General features: G+C 38.2%; 2 protein-coding genes across 4 annotated transcripts; both read left to right on the top strand.

Moving 5' to 3' along the window:
- Positions 1-1,268: 1,268 nt before the first annotated feature.
- On the top strand, positions 1,269-2,723 carry LOC143862206 (protein GIGAS CELL1-like). Its single transcript, XM_077373216.1, has 3 exons — positions 1,269-1,347; positions 1,455-1,709; positions 2,008-2,723. Exons 2-3 carry the CDS (start codon positions 1,464-1,466, stop codon positions 2,386-2,388), a joined length of 627 nt encoding a protein of 208 aa, XP_077229331.1. The 5' UTR covers positions 1,269-1,347; positions 1,455-1,463; the 3' UTR covers positions 2,389-2,723.
- A 4,504-nt stretch (positions 2,724-7,227) lies between these two features.
- LOC143862588 (uncharacterized) lies at positions 7,228-15,968 on the top strand. Of its 3 annotated transcripts, none has more exons than XR_013240369.1 (4): positions 7,228-7,407; positions 7,645-7,731; positions 9,179-9,253; positions 15,537-15,968. XR_013240369.1 is itself a non-coding variant. In XM_077373653.1 (4 exons), the coding sequence occupies exons 1-4, from the start codon at positions 7,393-7,395 to the stop codon at positions 15,722-15,724; spliced, it is 339 nt and encodes a 112-aa protein (XP_077229768.1). In that variant the 5' UTR covers positions 7,228-7,392; the 3' UTR covers positions 15,725-15,968. The 3 variants fall into 3 exon arrangements, 2 of the variants coding, with proteins under 2 accessions (XP_077229768.1, XP_077229767.1); XM_077373653.1 differs by having other exon boundaries at positions 7,228-7,560; positions 15,716-15,968; XM_077373652.1 differs by having other exon boundaries at positions 7,228-7,560.
- The last annotated feature ends 718 nt before the right edge of the window (positions 15,969-16,686 follow it).

The following is a 16,686-nucleotide window of genomic DNA, read 5'->3' as shown; positions in this document are numbered from 1 at the left end:
TTTCTCATTGTGTAAACTTTGTTTGAATTTTGAATGGTGAAATGCAAGATTATAGACAGACCATTTATATTGATTACATGATTTACTTCCCATTGATGGGTTTTTTTTTCTCCATTTCATAATCAATCCTTTCCACGCAGCCTTCTTGGTCCAAAACAACCATTTTTTTTTCTCTTTGATGATAAAACTTTCATGGTTGATCTGATGTGAATGTGAACATGCGATCTCTCCCTTTAGATGTGATTCTTTCTTCCTTAAACTAGCTTTTTTGGAGCTGTATGCCTGTATCCTGGATCACTAGGATTTAAATAATAAAATACAAGATGAGTCAGTGCCATTATGAATTATCGTAGTGCAATTATCAATAGCCTAAGAGCGTTTTGAGAACTTTAATAATCATTGGCAGCTATTTAAATAATAAAAGACAAGATGAGTTAATGCCATTATAAATTATGGTAGTGCAAATATCAATAGCCTTTTTGAATTTATAACAATTAATTACACATTAAAAACCAAAATTAGGGTTTTTGAAATCCAGGTCGCATCCAAATGCAGGCTCTGTTCACTTGTTTTCTAGCAGCAGGAAAAGAAAAGAAAGGAAAGAATCTGACGTGGAAAACTGGAAAAGAAAGAAAAAGAAACTGTGAGAAAATTCATTTTGTGAGAAAATTCCGTTGTTCACTTGGCCGTGAAAGGAAAAGAAAGTATTCTGGCAAAGTGGTTTTCTTAGGAAAGTGATTTTCTCACCCTTTTGGTGAGAAAATTTAGAGGGAAAGTGCAAGAAAGTTCGTTTTCCACGTCATTATTTATATTTTCCACCTGTGTAATTATGTTTTCCCGAGAAAACAAGTGAACGGCGGAAAATGTCAAATCATGTCCAATCACGGGAAATTTTGGCTTACTTTATTCTCCTTTCCTTTTTCAAGAAGGCAAGTGAACATAGCCTAAAATAGTGAATCCTTGAGAATTAAAAGATGTTACCCAAACAGTACATTTCAAAATCCTGTATTTTAAAATCCAAATTTCTTCAATCCCGGATTTTGAAGAAATCCAAGATTCTAAAATCCGCTTATCCAAACGGCCCTAAGATGGAATGGTGTGTGTGGACTTGAGAAATTAAAGGGGTAAGAATAATATATCACTTCCCCCACAAGGGCATTTTCGTACTTCCATCTCGTTTTCAAACTTTTGAAATTTGAAAAACGAAGAGTACGAACTAACCTAGTGAGTCACCTCCGCCCAACCATGGTTTGAATTTTCATCTCTAGTTTAAGCCCCGCCCTCTTAAATTCAAATTTTCAGATCTCCCAAAACATCAGAGCCGGAACATTTTTCAGCAATCCAGAGGTGAGAAAAAAAAAACCCCTCTCCTCATTTCACCTTCATTTCTCACCTTTTTTTACTGCCTTTTTTTTGTCATGGTCTTTTAGAAACATAACAAACTGTATTTTCAGGTTAAGATCATGCCTGAAGCTAGAGACAGACGCCCAGGTGGTGATTTAGGGCTGGGTTTTGGGATTCAACGGGGTTTCTACGTTGCGGGAAGACTGAGAAATGGCCATGAAAGGACTATCATCAGAACTCCTCCGGTGGGTAAGGAGAATGTCCCGCCAGAGAGTTCTTCACGCCGTCGGACCCGGCCGAGGAAAAGCCCGTTACCGTCTTGGTACCCAAGAACGCCCCTTCGTGATATCACCAGCATTGTTAAGGTATATAGAACGATACCCATATGGGGTTTTCTTTGATCTTTAAATTTTGTCCTGTTATGTGATTTCTCTCTCATCTATTCAATTTCTTGCATTTTTTGAATAGATTCGTGTAAAAACTGAGATGGGTAATTTTGCAATCTTGGAAAAAGGATTTGTGTTTCTTCCTGATTTGAAATAAATAAATTTCGTATTTAATCTCTATCTCAATGGATCCTCTTCATTGATTTGCCACTGTTGCTATTTGTTTTTGTTCTTTTCTTGATTTAAGACCTGATTTAAATCTGTTTTAATATGTTAGGCTATGGAAAGGAGAAGGGCTCGTCTAAGAGGAGCTGCTAGAAGGAACCAAGAAATCGTGAATTCCCCTCCAACAACAAACCCTTCACCCATTAGCCCTGAACCCTGCATTTTCGAACAAACGCCGGTCACTGAGACCCTTAATCCTGACATTTTGGATTTTCCCCCAAACCCTGTGGGTGAGCTTAAAATTTTCTCAGACCCAATTGAAAGCCCCCTTTCGAACAGTGTGGCCGTTCCTGATCTGAACATTACTCCTGATGAGAAGAAATATTTTGATTTTGATGAAATTGAATTGGCTGTGAGGGTAAATTCGCAGAGGAGGATGAGACCGATGCCTGTTAAGAAGTCAGAGAGGAGCACTCTTATGTCGATGCGATGATTGAAACAGTTCGTTTCGGATGGAGATTCAGTTGAAAGAGGAGTAGGGATTGATGGATGAGATTCATCTTCTGATGACTTTTTTTTAACCAAAATTTCTTTCAAAACTGGAAATGTTTTTTACTTACCTCCCAAGAAAAATCATTTTGTCTGTTATGAAACTGTTGTATTTTTTACTTTTTTTCATTACTCTTTTGGATCCTTTTGGTGTAGGAATAGGTTTTGTTGTAACCCTGTACACATGTTCCGTCCCTGATCTGTTACTGGAGAAGGATGACCTCTTTTATGTACATATTTCCTACCCAATTGCAATAAAAATCAGTGAATTTTTCTCTCTATGTTCGGTAGTGGGTAGCAAGAGCCTTTTTATGGCTCGCATTTGTTTTTTTTAATGAAAGGGTTTTTGTTGCATTTTAATGGTTTTGAGTCATAGGTCTTTCATGTGAGAATTGGCCATGAATTATTTACAAATCTATGATCATATTTGAAATTGAGAAAACGGTTCCTAAACATATGTGTAGAGAGTTCTCTACACACTAGCTTAAAATACAGTGGGGGCCCACATTGTTTGGGTGATCCAAGCCATCAATTTTAAAGGCCCTCACATAGATAGGGTGTCCACAAAAAATCAGATCCGTAGGATCATCCTAACCATTCAAATTGTGGAGGCAAAAAGTGGACTAATTTGTGAAGGTTTAAAGACATCCATTTTACCTTTACAAATCGTAGGGTTGGGATGATCCTATGGATCTGATTTTTTGTAGACACCCTATCTATGTGAGGGCCTTTAAAATGGATGGCTTGGATCACCCAAACAATGTGGGCCCCCACTGTATTTTAAGCTAGTGTGTAGAGAACTCTCTACACATATGTGTAGGAACCGTTTTCTCTTTGAAATTAGCTGTTTTCCCTATGCTCTTGATTCCAGATGAAGATAGATTACTTGTTAGAAGTTATCTGTTGACTGTTATAATTACAGTGATAAATACAGGCCTATGAATTACCTCCAGAGAAAGTCAATTTTTAAGTCTGGCTTTCTTAAATGTGCACTCCCATGTTTTACTAATTGCACTAACTCGGATTGTCTTTTCTCTTCTAATTGGCTTGTGACAGCTTTTTTAGGGAACTGTAATAATCCTTGACAGCTTTTAAAATAATAAAAGACAAGATGGGTTAATGCAATTATAAAAGCATGGTTCTCCTTATATCGTTTCCCTTTCTTGATTGTGTTTTGTAACTGACTATTAGTCCCACAGTTGGTTTTGAGTTCTGTTCTATTTTTGCAGTTCTGTTTTGTGGGTCTATTGTTTGCTTTGCATGAGTGATACATAAGTAGAAGGTTCAGTCATGCCCTCATTGTTTGCAGTCCATAGTTCTGGAAGGATGAGTCCTTTGTTTAGCTCCCGAACCACAAATCAAATCAGCAGAAAGTACCTCATCAAGTAAAAGACGCAGTTATCATTTCAAGTTCATTCCAGCAAGCTTCAAGATCATCTAGTTTACCCACTGTTCCAACAACTACCGGCTATTGTGTGTGCCCAGTCACTTCATTATTTGTAAGCGAAATGTTAAGAAGACAGTGGCTGTTAGGCTTGTTCCTACTCGTACGCACGAGGAACCCTAGATTTTGATCACCCACAAGATCTCGACGATATTACCTGCATTGTTGCTCTCTATTTTAAATGATGCCATATATGAATGAGATGAAATCTGGATTGCCAACCACACATTATTGAAAAAGAGGGCTAAAATTTTGAATTGCAAATTCCTTCAAGGATGTAAAAGACATGGTGTCGATAGAGTAAAACAATGCATGACAGTTGAAAGCCATCATTTTTTTTACTTGAATTGTAAAAAGCACAAACCCGAGTGTAATGGTTTTGGAGTTATGCCATCTTCCCATTCTCCAGGGCTTGTTTGGTTATACAATACGGAGGACTTTACTAGTCGTTTACGAGTAAAAGTCAGGTGCCATGTGAAATTTCGTTGCAAGAAGGAACCAATACCCCATAAGAGTACTTACCCGATGCTCTATCTGTCAGTCCCCTGTCTGCTATGGTTGCACCCTTTAACTCCACTAATAAACATAGTTTAAAATTTCCATGGCAATCGACATGGAACGAAAAAAATATTATGTTTCCCTCCCTATCGAAACACATCGAAATCAAATTTATAAGTATATTACTGATATATCATATCAGTATATATTATGTAAGTATATATTCATGAATTTTATATGAATTGTGATGTATAAGTACTTATATTAATTACATGCGAAAGGTGGCGTGTATTGTATTGCTGGACATGCTTGACATCACATGTCACTAGGTATTCAATATTGTTAAACCATTATGGATCACCGTTGTGCTTATGTGATGATTTTTAAGTGTGTATTTGTGCCCATTCTAGCATTTCTTAAAGTTTTCTCCTAAATATTTATCATTTCACTATCTATTTTTGTAATGTTATATGATTTTCATTGAAATTTCCATCCGAAATTGTAACTTTTCCATTTTCTTGGCGTTCAAAACTGAAACTGAAATTGAAATTTAAAACATTGTTACTAAAAACCCTTTAAAAAGTTAGTTTTTGGTTGTAGAGTTGTGGGATCCATGGCTCTCATCTCTCTCTATTGTAACCTAGGCTTGACAACTTAACAATCCATTGGTTTCATCACTACTCCACGACGAGTCTACTGCCCTACTACTCTACAAGTTGACTACTTACCCACTACTCTACTAGGCACGGTGGTGCATCCAAACAGACCCCTAGTGAACTAAGTTCAATAGAATTTGAAGAGATTTTGATGAATCTCACGAATGCCTTATGCCCTTTTGAGAGAGAATGCATTTATCAGTAGTAAGTTAAAAGATAGACAAAAAAGGGGAAATGTTATCAGCACTACTGTATTTTAATGATCGCACTACTCCCTTTATTAAAAGTACGGTATGGCCTGCAGCATAGGATAATCCAAACCGTCCATTAGATGGGCCACAGCCTAAATAGGTTGTGCCCCAAAATTTATTTCCATAGGTTGATTCTAACCCTTTGATCTATAGAGGGTTAAGATCAACCCTCTAACATTCAGATAGGAGGGTTAGGATTAGCCTATGGAAATGATTTTTGGGGCGCTGTGGCTGATCTAATTGACGGTTTGGATCATCATATGGTGCGGGCCATACCGTACTTTTAATAAAGTGAGGAGTGTGATCATCAAAATACAGTAGTGCTGATAACATTTCCCAAGCCCTAAATGCAACTTTTCATTTTTTTTTTCCATTTTTTGTTGGCTTCACTCTTTTATTTAGGGTTTGAACACTCACATGCTGTAGAAATTAATCTAGTGGCCCTATTTAGCATTCCAAGAACTAATATAGAGGATTAGTTTAGGTTTTTTACTGCACTGTTTAAGAGATTGTGATTTTCCAAAACTTGAGGAAGGTCTCGTCATTGTTTAGTACGATTTAGTGAGGGAGTTTTGTCAATGGGAATGGTTACACTGAGGCATTTTCCTCCACGGATGCATTCATTTTGTGTAAAGAGGTTCACACTAACATAATAATCAATTACCCAAAGGGTGCGTATGGATACCAAGAATCAAGAATGGGTATGGAAATCAAATTCCATTCCTATTCCATTTCCCAATGTAAAGGGAATTTGGATTCCAATTCTTGTGTTTGGTTACCCATTATAATGAAGAATCGTTATTAACAAAGCATTTTCAGAAAAAATAGCAGGTTTAGGGTCTCACTTAGCATTTGCCAGAGAGAGAGAGAGAGAGATTTTCTCCCTTAAATCATGGAGGAGAGAGAGAGAGAGATTTTCTCCATTAAATCATGGAGATTTTTTCTCCCTAACTTTGTCAACCAAACCGAGTTATTTTGTGTTGGGAATCGGAATACCACCTACCTAGGGCGGTATCAGAATCCACCCAAGATTCCACCTAAAATTCCGGCTAGGCATTCCCTTTGCAACGAGTAAAATCACCCAAACGCAAGAATTGTAGGGATAGAATCAAACACCGATTCCTTAATTCCGATTCCATCAATCCAAACGCACCCAAAAGGTATAGATGATTACCAAACACATCTGACCACCCACTGCCTAAGTACTTTATCTTCACCATCAACCGTGATTGGAGATTAGGATCCACTGATTAGTGCAGGGATGTCGTTGTGAGATCAACGATGGTACTGATGACCATCAAATAGATATACAACTCACTCGATCTCATGAAAAATCAAATGGTGAATCTCAAGAAAATTTAAGGAATAAGAACAATGAGTTACATGTTCTTTGCCCAGGATTAGCGCTTATGGGTCTGAACAAGATGTTTTTTAATTAATCAGATTGACCTACTAACTAAATCGAATCACATTATGATGTCACTTTGGAAACTGATTGACATGGGTGAGAAAGTGTAATGTAAGCTCAATCCAAGAGCTGCCACATCTATACTCTGTGTAGAAAATCGACAGACAAAGGTCAGATCAAACTTGCGATCAAAAGCAAGATAAAACAATCACACAAAAGCAACCCAGGGTTACATCTACAATGTCTAAAATACCCTAATCGGGTATGTAATCACGCCGCTTCATTTAACATGGTATAAGTATATTGGATCAGTCATTGAGTTGCCCAAGTCGACTCTGTTTTAGCCCTATTGAGTCAATAAAAAACTTGTTTGACTTGCCTGAGTGTATAGAAAACCCTCTGGGCGAATCATTGAATCAATCAAGCCAGCCCAAATTTTCCTTTGGTGAGTTGTTGGCTGATTACGAGTTTTAAACATTGGTCTCATGTATTGAACAATATCTGCCCTCTATCTAATTTCCTTTTCCGGGTCTTTGATCAAGTTGTCATTGATCCAACTATCCAAGGAACAATCAACTGTAAAGGTTCAACTATGAAGTTTGAATGCTTGCAAGTCACAAATGAAATACTGCCTAGGCCATATTTTCATGAAGCTTCCATATACAGTTAAAATATAACGTGGGCGTAGAAGATGATTGCTCTAAAGGTCATTATCATGTTTGCCAGCTTCGAAGTTTTCAATCTCTTTGTCTTGCAGAAAAAACCCTTAGCTAGGCTATTATTCATCTTAATATCTGAATCCAGAATCTTTATCCTACATCCAATTCTTCTAACATCACTGCCATCCATTCTTCTTCTGGTATGAGTCTTTTGGATCTGATGCACAGCTGATGTGACCTTTTATTTTCGACCTTTAACTTCTTTGTTCTTCTTGCTTTTGCAGTATGGAGTTCTTTCAAGATCTGCTGTTGCTGATGGATCTCTTGTTGCCTTTGGTGGATCTGATGGCGTAATTAGAGTTCTTTCAATGGTAACATGTAGGGCTGGCAACGGGGCGGGTCGGGGCCGGATGTTGGGGTCCCCTAACCCTTCCCCTCTGCGGGGAATTTTCCCCCTCCCCTTCCCCTTCCCCTTTGCGGGGATGGTGGGGAATCCCCCTCCCCTCCCCGCGGGGAATATCTAATCCCCTTCCCCTTCCCCTTCCCCTCTCCGCATCCTTCGGGGACAAAATCCCCGCCCCGCCCCGCATCCTTCGGAAACAAAGGGAATTCTCCTGATTCCTACCTTAAACAAATTGAAACTACAGGGGTGTATTTGTCACATTTTAAACTATAGGGGTGGAAGTGGATGTGTCAGAAACTAGAGGGGGTGTAAATGTAATTATCCCTATTATTTTAGTGTCCATTTGATATTCTATGTGTTGTGTCTCTCAGTCTCTGTGAAGGCCGTTCAATACCATAGTCATACCATCTAATTACTGATTTACTGGGGAGTGGGGAAATGATACATCTCAATCTAATTATTGGGGAAATGATAGAACCATCTAATTTGGGATGATTTTTGGCCGTTCAATACCATACCAAATTAGGGACTAGCAAATGAACAATCCAGATCATCCGAAGCGAGTCATGTTCTGGGTTGTTGTTTTTTGTGATCTAATGTAGTAATGTGGTACGTGGCACACACGCAAGGTGATCCGAGCTGTTGGTATGGTTTGGCAATTGGCACTTTGGGCCTTTGGCCACCGCCTACTAGATTTGAGATTAGCTGATCCACAACTAGGGGGCGAAAAATCATCTCCCACAAATAAATTGTACATTTTTATTGTGGGGCTAGGATCGTTCAGATCAGTTTTAAGCCGTTTCTTTCGTGGGAAGGAATTAAGGAAACCCTAACTCCCTAAGTCCCTAACCAAAATAAAAATGCAATTTATTATTTTATTTTCGCCACCGATATTGGGCCTGTTGGCACTACGATTTTTGATAATTGCATACACTCAGCGTCTCAGCTTGTCTTTATTATTTCAACATCTGTGAAAAGGTTATTATAGTTCCCAAAATGCTCTCAGAAGCTAATTAAAAGGAAAAGACAAGCTAAGTTTATGTTTGGGGGAATCTTGTAGCCGATTCACAGAGTTTATAGTAGTTTTCCTTAAAAAAAAAAAAACTTAAAAATTTACAAAAAAAAATGGCATTGATTATTTGATTAGCGGGGCGTAGCGGGTTGGGTCGGGTCGGGGCGGGGCGGGGCGGGGCGGGGACAACTCCATCCCCTTCCCCTTCCCCTTCCCCTCTCAAATCGGGGAATCCCCTCCCCAAACGGGGCGGGGCGGGGCGGATCCCCGCTTTTTCGGGTGAAATTGCCAGCCCTAGTAACATGGAAGGTCCAACGAGTTTTTATTGACTGTCGAACTGTCATTCTAACTGTTGACTGTTAAAAGCATGTGAATAATGATGTATGACAATTGCTATCCACAGCTTGTTCGAAGATATACTGGTGATCATAAAGGATCAATATCTTGCCTGATGACATTCATGGCTTCTTCGGGAGAGGTAATTGCCTTGGCAGTTTATGAGTTTGTCACACTGAAGTTGTGGATTTTCTACCTATATGGTTCTGTTTTACTAAGTGAATACTTCTCGCATGGATGCATGATACCTGCCTGATAGTTGCTATCAATCGTTTAGAGGAAGATGGTGCAGAAACAGGTGCCGTAGCTCTAGACATCTCTCACTTATTACCTCGACCCGTATACGGATGGTCATACAAATATGACTCACCAAAGGAAACATGGTGTGAGATTAGAATCTTATGCCAAGAGGGAAAAATGTAAGATCCCACATTGGATAGGGAGAAAAGATTTTTGGGCTATATATGTGGATTCTCCCTCTCCTTGTGTAGACACATTTTCAGCATCTCCACGGGACGGGTCCCCGTGGAGTGGATCGGGCATGGTAGTGCTGCTGGAAAACAAAACCTGGGAGGGGTGGGAAAACCAGAACCGGACAATATTTACACAGTGAGGTCAGGGCTTGACAGAAAAAGCTGCTAGACCCCTTGTGCTCATCACTATTAGTCAACAAAGATGCGTGTTATCACCTTTGGAAAGGGTTTCTTGTGACTCTTGGCTGTAATTGTGACCCAAGATATATGGTAAGTAGTGAGAGACCTTCAAAACATTAGTCCGAGAAGCATAATAGAAGAATGGCTTCCACTGTTTATTTTTTCCCTTCTTTTTATTCATTTTTTTGTGCTATACGTCGGCTGCTCTTTTGCATGTTTCCGTTTTGTGGATAGTGGGGGCCCTGTTGTCACCCCTTGTTTCATTCCCATGCATATTTTCACTGTTGGACACGGTATGTTGGGCCTCTAAAATTATCTGAGTATCATAGGAATAAACCATAATATACTGATTCAAAACCATGATATGTTACTATTTTAAGAGTAACAGAGGTTCAAATCAAGGTATACACCATTCAAATTAGTATAACAGAGGCATGCGTAACTGTGATGAGAGTTTGGAACTTGTTCAAGGAATATGTAGAGACTAATGCTGTAATTCATTGTGGTTGGAAGAATAGCAGAACCCTACGGCTAATGACTATAGGTAACTTTTACTACTAACATGTTAAGATCAGGCTAGCATGCGTTTGGGCAAGAACTATGTCGTGAATAGCAAATGCAGCCAACTAAACAATTGTATCAAAAATCAAATGATGAATAATGATGCCAAAAATCTGATACAGCTTCTTTGGGAATGAGATGAGTGGGGAGAATTTTGAAAATATGATGTTAACGTTAGTTCTTGGGTCATCCATGCAAGTACCCTGACTTCCATTTCAATCCAAGCAAGGCTCCATGTTTTTCAAAGCCTTCTCTTCCACGGCTCATTCCAAAATCGCACTTGTTTCTTGGTACATGAAGTTTCCATTCCAATTATTCCACAAAGCTATGATGATTGCCTTTGGATACCAAAACTGGGGTGTTCCGCTTAGAAAATAGCATTTTCTTTTTATTGTTGGATCTAGGATGGTCCAACAGAGTGTATGATTGGAAATGAATCATGAACCAGACACAGAAAGTGGGATCTGAGGAATTCTACTATTACAGTTCAAACGGATCTTCTGACCAGACATGAGTGGATCTAATCTGCCATGGAAAGGCCTCCCAAAAATTGACCCGATTGTTGAATTTTCTAAGATCCCACACATGTAAGGGATCATGAATATTAGCAACCATGTAGGCCTTGTACCCAAAGTACACTCCAGGTAACACGGACTTGGCAACAGCTCGGCTGCTTGACTTCTTACCAAAATTTCAATCCCCATTCCACCTAAAATCCTAGGATTTTGAGCGCATGACTCAATTCAACAGAAAGAGGTAAAGTACTCTCCAGAAGTACAGCTACCAAGGGAACAAGGACTAAACCTTCTCTCCCATGGACACTCCCTCCTTTCAGAACTCCTTGGTAGGTTCTTCCTCCAATCATAGTTCAAGCAGCACCTCTCTGATACTAATCCATTTTGCTCTATCTGGGGAGGAGGTAGCCCATGTCTTCGTCGACCGTTTTCCATGAACTCGAGCTTCACTTCTTCGGATATTAGTCTCTCGATTAGGCATCTCTTCAAAACTTCTTTCGTCTTCTCCATCTCTACATGAGGCACTATAATCTTGTTGGAATGAAACCAACTGAATAGAGGGAGAAGATAAGACTCAAGAGAAGAAAATTCTTCTCTTGATATTCCAAACACATAAAAAATGAAGCCCAAGTTGTTATACTAGTCAAGAGACTTCAAATTTCACTAAAATGTCTTACAAAATAATATACAAGGCCCAATGTACAGGCTACACCTACATGTCAAGTCCGAGATTAACTTCCCTATGCTACCACTAACACACTAACAAAAGTAAAGTAAATGCCCTGTACAATTCCAAAACAAAAAACTAAGCTACCACCAACACACTAACAAAAGTAAAGTAAATGCCTTAATCAATTCCAAAACAAAAAACTAAGTCCCACGAATATTATCTCCGAGAAGAGTAGATTTTCAATGAATAAAGTCAGTGTTGCAAGATCCCAATGTAGTAGTCATTGTAGCACGGTTCCAATGTAGGAACATTCAATGGGTTCATGGCAAGCTCCATGCAAGTAGCAAGTTCCAAGAAAGTCAAGTGGTCAAGCTTATATGTCCTACAACGCCTCCCCCTCCCCCCCCAGAAAAAAATAAAATAAAATCTAGACCACTACCATGCCGAGTTTCATCTTCATCTTGATGAGTGTATCAATCTTCAAAGCCTATGTGAAAATATCCGCACCTTGATCATGAGTTTTGCAAAAACAAACGTTGATAACTCCATCCTTGACCAAATCTCGAATGAAACGATATTTGATCCTTATGTCTTTTCCCATGAAAAACTGGATTCTTTGTAAGTGCAATCGCCGGACTATTATCACAAAATAAATTTGTACCACTTTCTTGCGAATGGTTGAGATCTTTTAACACTCATCGTAGCCAAATGGCTTGACAACCAAAAGCTGAAGCTAATGAAATGTACTCCTCTGAAGCTTGACAACCCGCCAAAGCTAATGAAATGAGGAGTTCCTATGGTGTTGCTTAGGATACCTAAAGGACTCATAGGGACTACAACAAGGTGTTTAATGTATTCAGCTATTTTAGGAGTCTCTTAAGGTTTATAAGTATGAAGTGATTTGTGTAGAGATTGTAAGCTTAAAGAGTAGAGTAAAGCTTCAAGAGTAAAGGTTAAGGGAGAAGAAGTGTAGAGATTCTAAGGAAAAAGGGGGAAAGAAGACCAAGTCACTTGTAACGGAAAAATTAATACGAATAAAAAAAAGTTTAATTTTACTATGCAACCTATATATCAATATGCATGGATCATACCTTCGCGATTGTAAGATTAAAGAGTGGAGTAAAGCTTCAAGGGTAAAGGGTAAGGGTAAAGAAGTGTACAGATTCTAATGGAAAAGGGTAAAGAACACCAAGTCATTGTAAGTTGTAGACCCAAGACACACCTAAAATAGCTAAATACATTAAACACCTTGTTGTAGTCCCTATGAGTCCTTTAGATTTTCCACACATGATAACTATCCTAGAAGACCATAAAGACTTTTCGCAAAACCATGACATTGATTTTGATTTACAATTTTCAACACCCTTAAGTTAAAATCCCAAAAATAATTAGAAATTTCTAATCATCATCTTTTTATCCTCATATGCACTTGATGAAATCTTCATCTTCAACTTCGTAATTCCTCCTTCTAGCAACTTGATGCGATTCTTCATATCTTTTACTAGTTCTTTTTCTTCAGTTACATTGCGATGAATGGCATCGACGAAGACGATAGGGTAACATTCCAGCAAGAATTGAACGGTGACATGTGACGCTTCTTTCTTCATGTTTGTCGCATCCTCGAAAAATTCATTTATCCATCCATGATTTTCAACTTTATTCGAACCTTTGAAAATTGGTTTGTGGTCTGGTCCTTCTTTCCAAACACCGTAAACATGAGGCTTGAGATTTAATTTTTCAGTAAATTCCTTTAGAAATGCTTTGAATGAAAGCTTTTACAAAAATAGTTTACATGGTGCTTCTACATAAACAAAAATCATAATCATTGCCTTTTTGCAATGCCATCGTGATAAAAAAAAAAAATTTGTTCTTTTTCCTAACATGCATCGGGAAAATAAGAGAAATCCATTCTCCTTTCCAGCACACAAAAGAGGACACTTGTCAACAAGCATAAGAGAAATTCGTTTTCCTTCCCAACACGCATCGTTTCAAAGGATGATCTATTTTTATTAGTTTTTATGATGATTATGGTCTAAATTGTAAACATTTAATGGTTAGGATTTGCTTAAGATTTTTGGTTTAGAATAGAGAACAATACTCTTCTCTATATCTACTTGTGGGTTTCCATTTGATGAGTGGTGCAAATTTTTGGTAGTATAAAAAAAGAGAATGATACTATTCTCTTATTTCTCAAGAATTGTTGAACAGACAAGTGTCCTCTTTTATGTGCTGAAAAAAGAACAAATTCTTTTTTTTTTTATTCCGGTGATTTTGTAAGAAGCAAGGTTTAAAATTTCGGTTTTGGTACCAGTTTCGGACCCTGAAATTTTGAAATTTAGACCGAAATTTCCAAATTTCGGTCAAAATCTGGTACAAAACCCGAAACCAATATTTTATTCAATATTAAATTTTGGCCGAAATTACCAAAATTTCGGTGAAATATTAAATTATTATTAAAAAAACAGATTTTTTGGGTCAAATTTCAGAAAAACCTAAATTTCGACCGAAATAAATGACCGTTTCGGTTTTGATCGATTTCGGTGTCGGTTTCCACCGAAATCGAAATTTAAAACCATGGTAAGAAGCCAACGATTATGATTTTTGTTTATGCGGAAGCATCATGGAAATCGTTTTTGTCAGAGCTTTGTTCAAAGCATTTCTAAAGGAGCTTTAAAGGAAGCTTCTGAAAGATTGAAACTCAAGCCTCCCATTTTCGGTGTTTGGAAAGAAAGACCGGACCATAAACCAATTTTCAAACCTTCAGTTGAAGTTGGAACCCTGAATAGATAAATGATTTTTTTGGGAATGTGGCAAATACGAAGAAAGATGCTGAAGAAAGTGCAGCACCTATTGCCATTCATTATTTTTCAGAATTCTACCCTATCGTGTTTGTCGATGCTAATCATCACAATCTATTGGAAGAAAGAGAACAGGTAAAATGTTGAAGAATTACATTGAAGATAAAGATTTCATTAAGTGCATATGATGATCAAAGTGATGAAGATGCAGATGATGATCAAAGTGATGAAGATTAGAAGTTTTTGTTTGGGGGGATTTTGATTTTAGGGTGTTGGAAATTGTAGATCAATATCAGTGTGCATGGTTTTGTGGAAAGTCTTTGTAGACTTCTAAGGTAGTTATTATGTGTGGAAAATGTAAGAGTCTTTTGTGTTTTCTATAGTCCTTAAGGTATAGGCTAGAATATCAAAGAGTCATTGGGCATTTACTATGATGTTGCTTAGGATTTCTAAAGGACTCATGGGGACTACAAGAAGGTGTTTAATGCATTTGCTATTTTAGGAGTGTCTTGATTCTACAAGTATGAAGTGATTTGTGTAGAGATTGTAAGCTTAGAGAGAAGGTTCAAGGGAGAAGAAGTGCATAGATTCTAAGGAAAAGAGAAAAGAATACCAAATCTGTTGTAAGTTGCTTTTGATATATATAAAAGTCTTTATTTTAGGGTTACATTTGTATTTTGGTAGAGTTCTACACGGGCCCTTTGGCCTTGTTTCTCCCAATTGCCCTTACCTTGCTATTGCAATCACAACATTGCATAATCGATTCAGCAAATTGGGGCCAAGTACCACTTCACCCCTTGACCACTTGACTTTCTTTGAACTTGCTACTTGCATGGAGCTCACCATGCACCTATTGAATGTTCATGCATTGGAACTTTGCAACATAACGACTCTGCAGCTAATTATAAATTTATACCAGACAATGAGATGGGGCAAGATAACGACTCTGCAGCTAATTAAAAATTTCAGAGAGTAAGAGAGGGAGAAAGAGGGAGGGGGTGCCTTTGGCAGTTTACACTCGAGAGTTGTCTGCAGAAGTATTTTTTTGAATGGACTTGTTAAGTAGTAGGATGTCTCTGTTCTAGGAAATCAACATAACATGCAACATCTAACACCAAAACTCTTTTAACACAGTTTGTATAATCTAATATTTTAACAATGTTTGATTGTTATGTGGCTCCTTAACTTTTGGAACAAGTCTCTGATCCTCGATTGTCCTCTGATGCAGGTACATGTGTGCCCATGCTTCGGCCCTAAGCTATCCTGATATTAGTTCTAGATGTCTTGCAACTCATGGAGACATTTAGTGCAGTGAAATGACATTATCTATTACATTTGTTTATTGATATAAATTTCTATCTCCAAATACATTTGAGTTATGAACTAAGCAGGGCACTCTGTATGTAGGGCAAGTAGACTTGGTAGGGAGCACCATGGCTATTTAGCACAGTTCATGCTGGGGATGGGATCTGCAACTGAGACACTTCACCTTCCTGGGATATCTAAAAGGTTTAAATTGAGAAGATGTGTCTTAATACTTTCAATTTGAATAGCTTCTATGCTTTGATTCCAGTTTGATGCATACATTTGTTGAACATCAAACCCCCTGAAATGACCATCTTGCCCACGGAATTATCGGTGTATTTTTTATTTTATTTTTGGCGCATTTATTGGAGAATATTGTTTTGACAATCATTCAGCAATGGAGAATGTCCTAACTTTGTCAAAACCCATGTCCTATTTTGTGAAGTTCGCTTGCTGGTTGGACAACATTGCTGTTTTGACAATCATTCACCAATGAGAAAATAGTAGGAATTAGAGAGTGCCTTGTTCTTCAACCCATGTCCTATTGTGTGAAGTTCGCTTGCTGGTCAGACAACATTGTATCAAGGGGTGAATAATTGGGAGAGCAAGGGAAGCCCCTGTTTTGGGATACCTCTAAAAACTATTTGCATATAAATTATATGAAAATGGTTTTGGCGTTAAAATTAAACTAAAATAATATTATGAGGAAATGAAGTATATGGAGATGCACAGATAAGCTATCTGTGCATGGCTGCACAAACCATAGCGGGGCCCACATTTTTTGGGGGATCCAAAGCATTCATTTGGAAGGCCCTTCCATGGATAGGGTGTGTACAAAAAATCAGCCTTATATGATCATCCTAACCCAATCAAAGTTGGAGGGGGAAATGGACAAACAGTGTTTCTGCCCATTTTTTCCCTCCACAAATGGCAAGATTAGGATGATCCTAAAGGGCTGATTTTTTGTACACACCCTATCCATGGAAGTGCCTTCTAAATGAATGCTTTGGATCTCCCTAAAAATGTGGCTCCCACTATGATTCGTGCTGACATGCACAGATAGCTTATCTATG

Source organism: Tasmannia lanceolata, unplaced genomic scaffold (assembly GCF_043159265.1).
Source record: "Tasmannia lanceolata isolate RefF3 unplaced genomic scaffold, GAP_Taslan_0.1 ptg000037l, whole genome shotgun sequence".
Lineage (NCBI taxonomy): Eukaryota > Viridiplantae > Streptophyta > Magnoliopsida > Canellales > Winteraceae > Tasmannia > Tasmannia lanceolata.
The sequence above is the reverse complement of the archived record's forward strand: the minus strand, read 5'-3'. Positions and strand labels throughout refer to the sequence as shown.

Bases quoted from the DNA above. Each gene is read 5' to 3' on its own strand.
- LOC143862206 (XM_077373216.1), top strand. From the start codon at position 1,464: ATGCCTGAAGCTAGAGACAGACGCCCAGGTGGTGATTTAGGGCTGGGT. The intron at 1,710-2,007 runs GTATATAGAACG...TTAATATGTTAG, and splicing joins ATATCACCAGCATTGTTAAG to GCTATGGAAAGGAGAAGGGC.
- LOC143862588 (XM_077373652.1), top strand. From the start codon at position 7,393: ATGATTGCTCTAAAGGTCATTATCATGTTTGCCAGCTTCGAAGTTTTC. The intron at 7,561-7,644 runs GTATGAGTCTTT...TTGCTTTTGCAG, and splicing joins TGCCATCCATTCTTCTTCTG to TATGGAGTTCTTTCAAGATC. The intron at 9,254-15,536 runs GTAATTGCCTTG...CCTCTGATGCAG, and splicing joins TCATGGCTTCTTCGGGAGAG to GTACATGTGTGCCCATGCTT.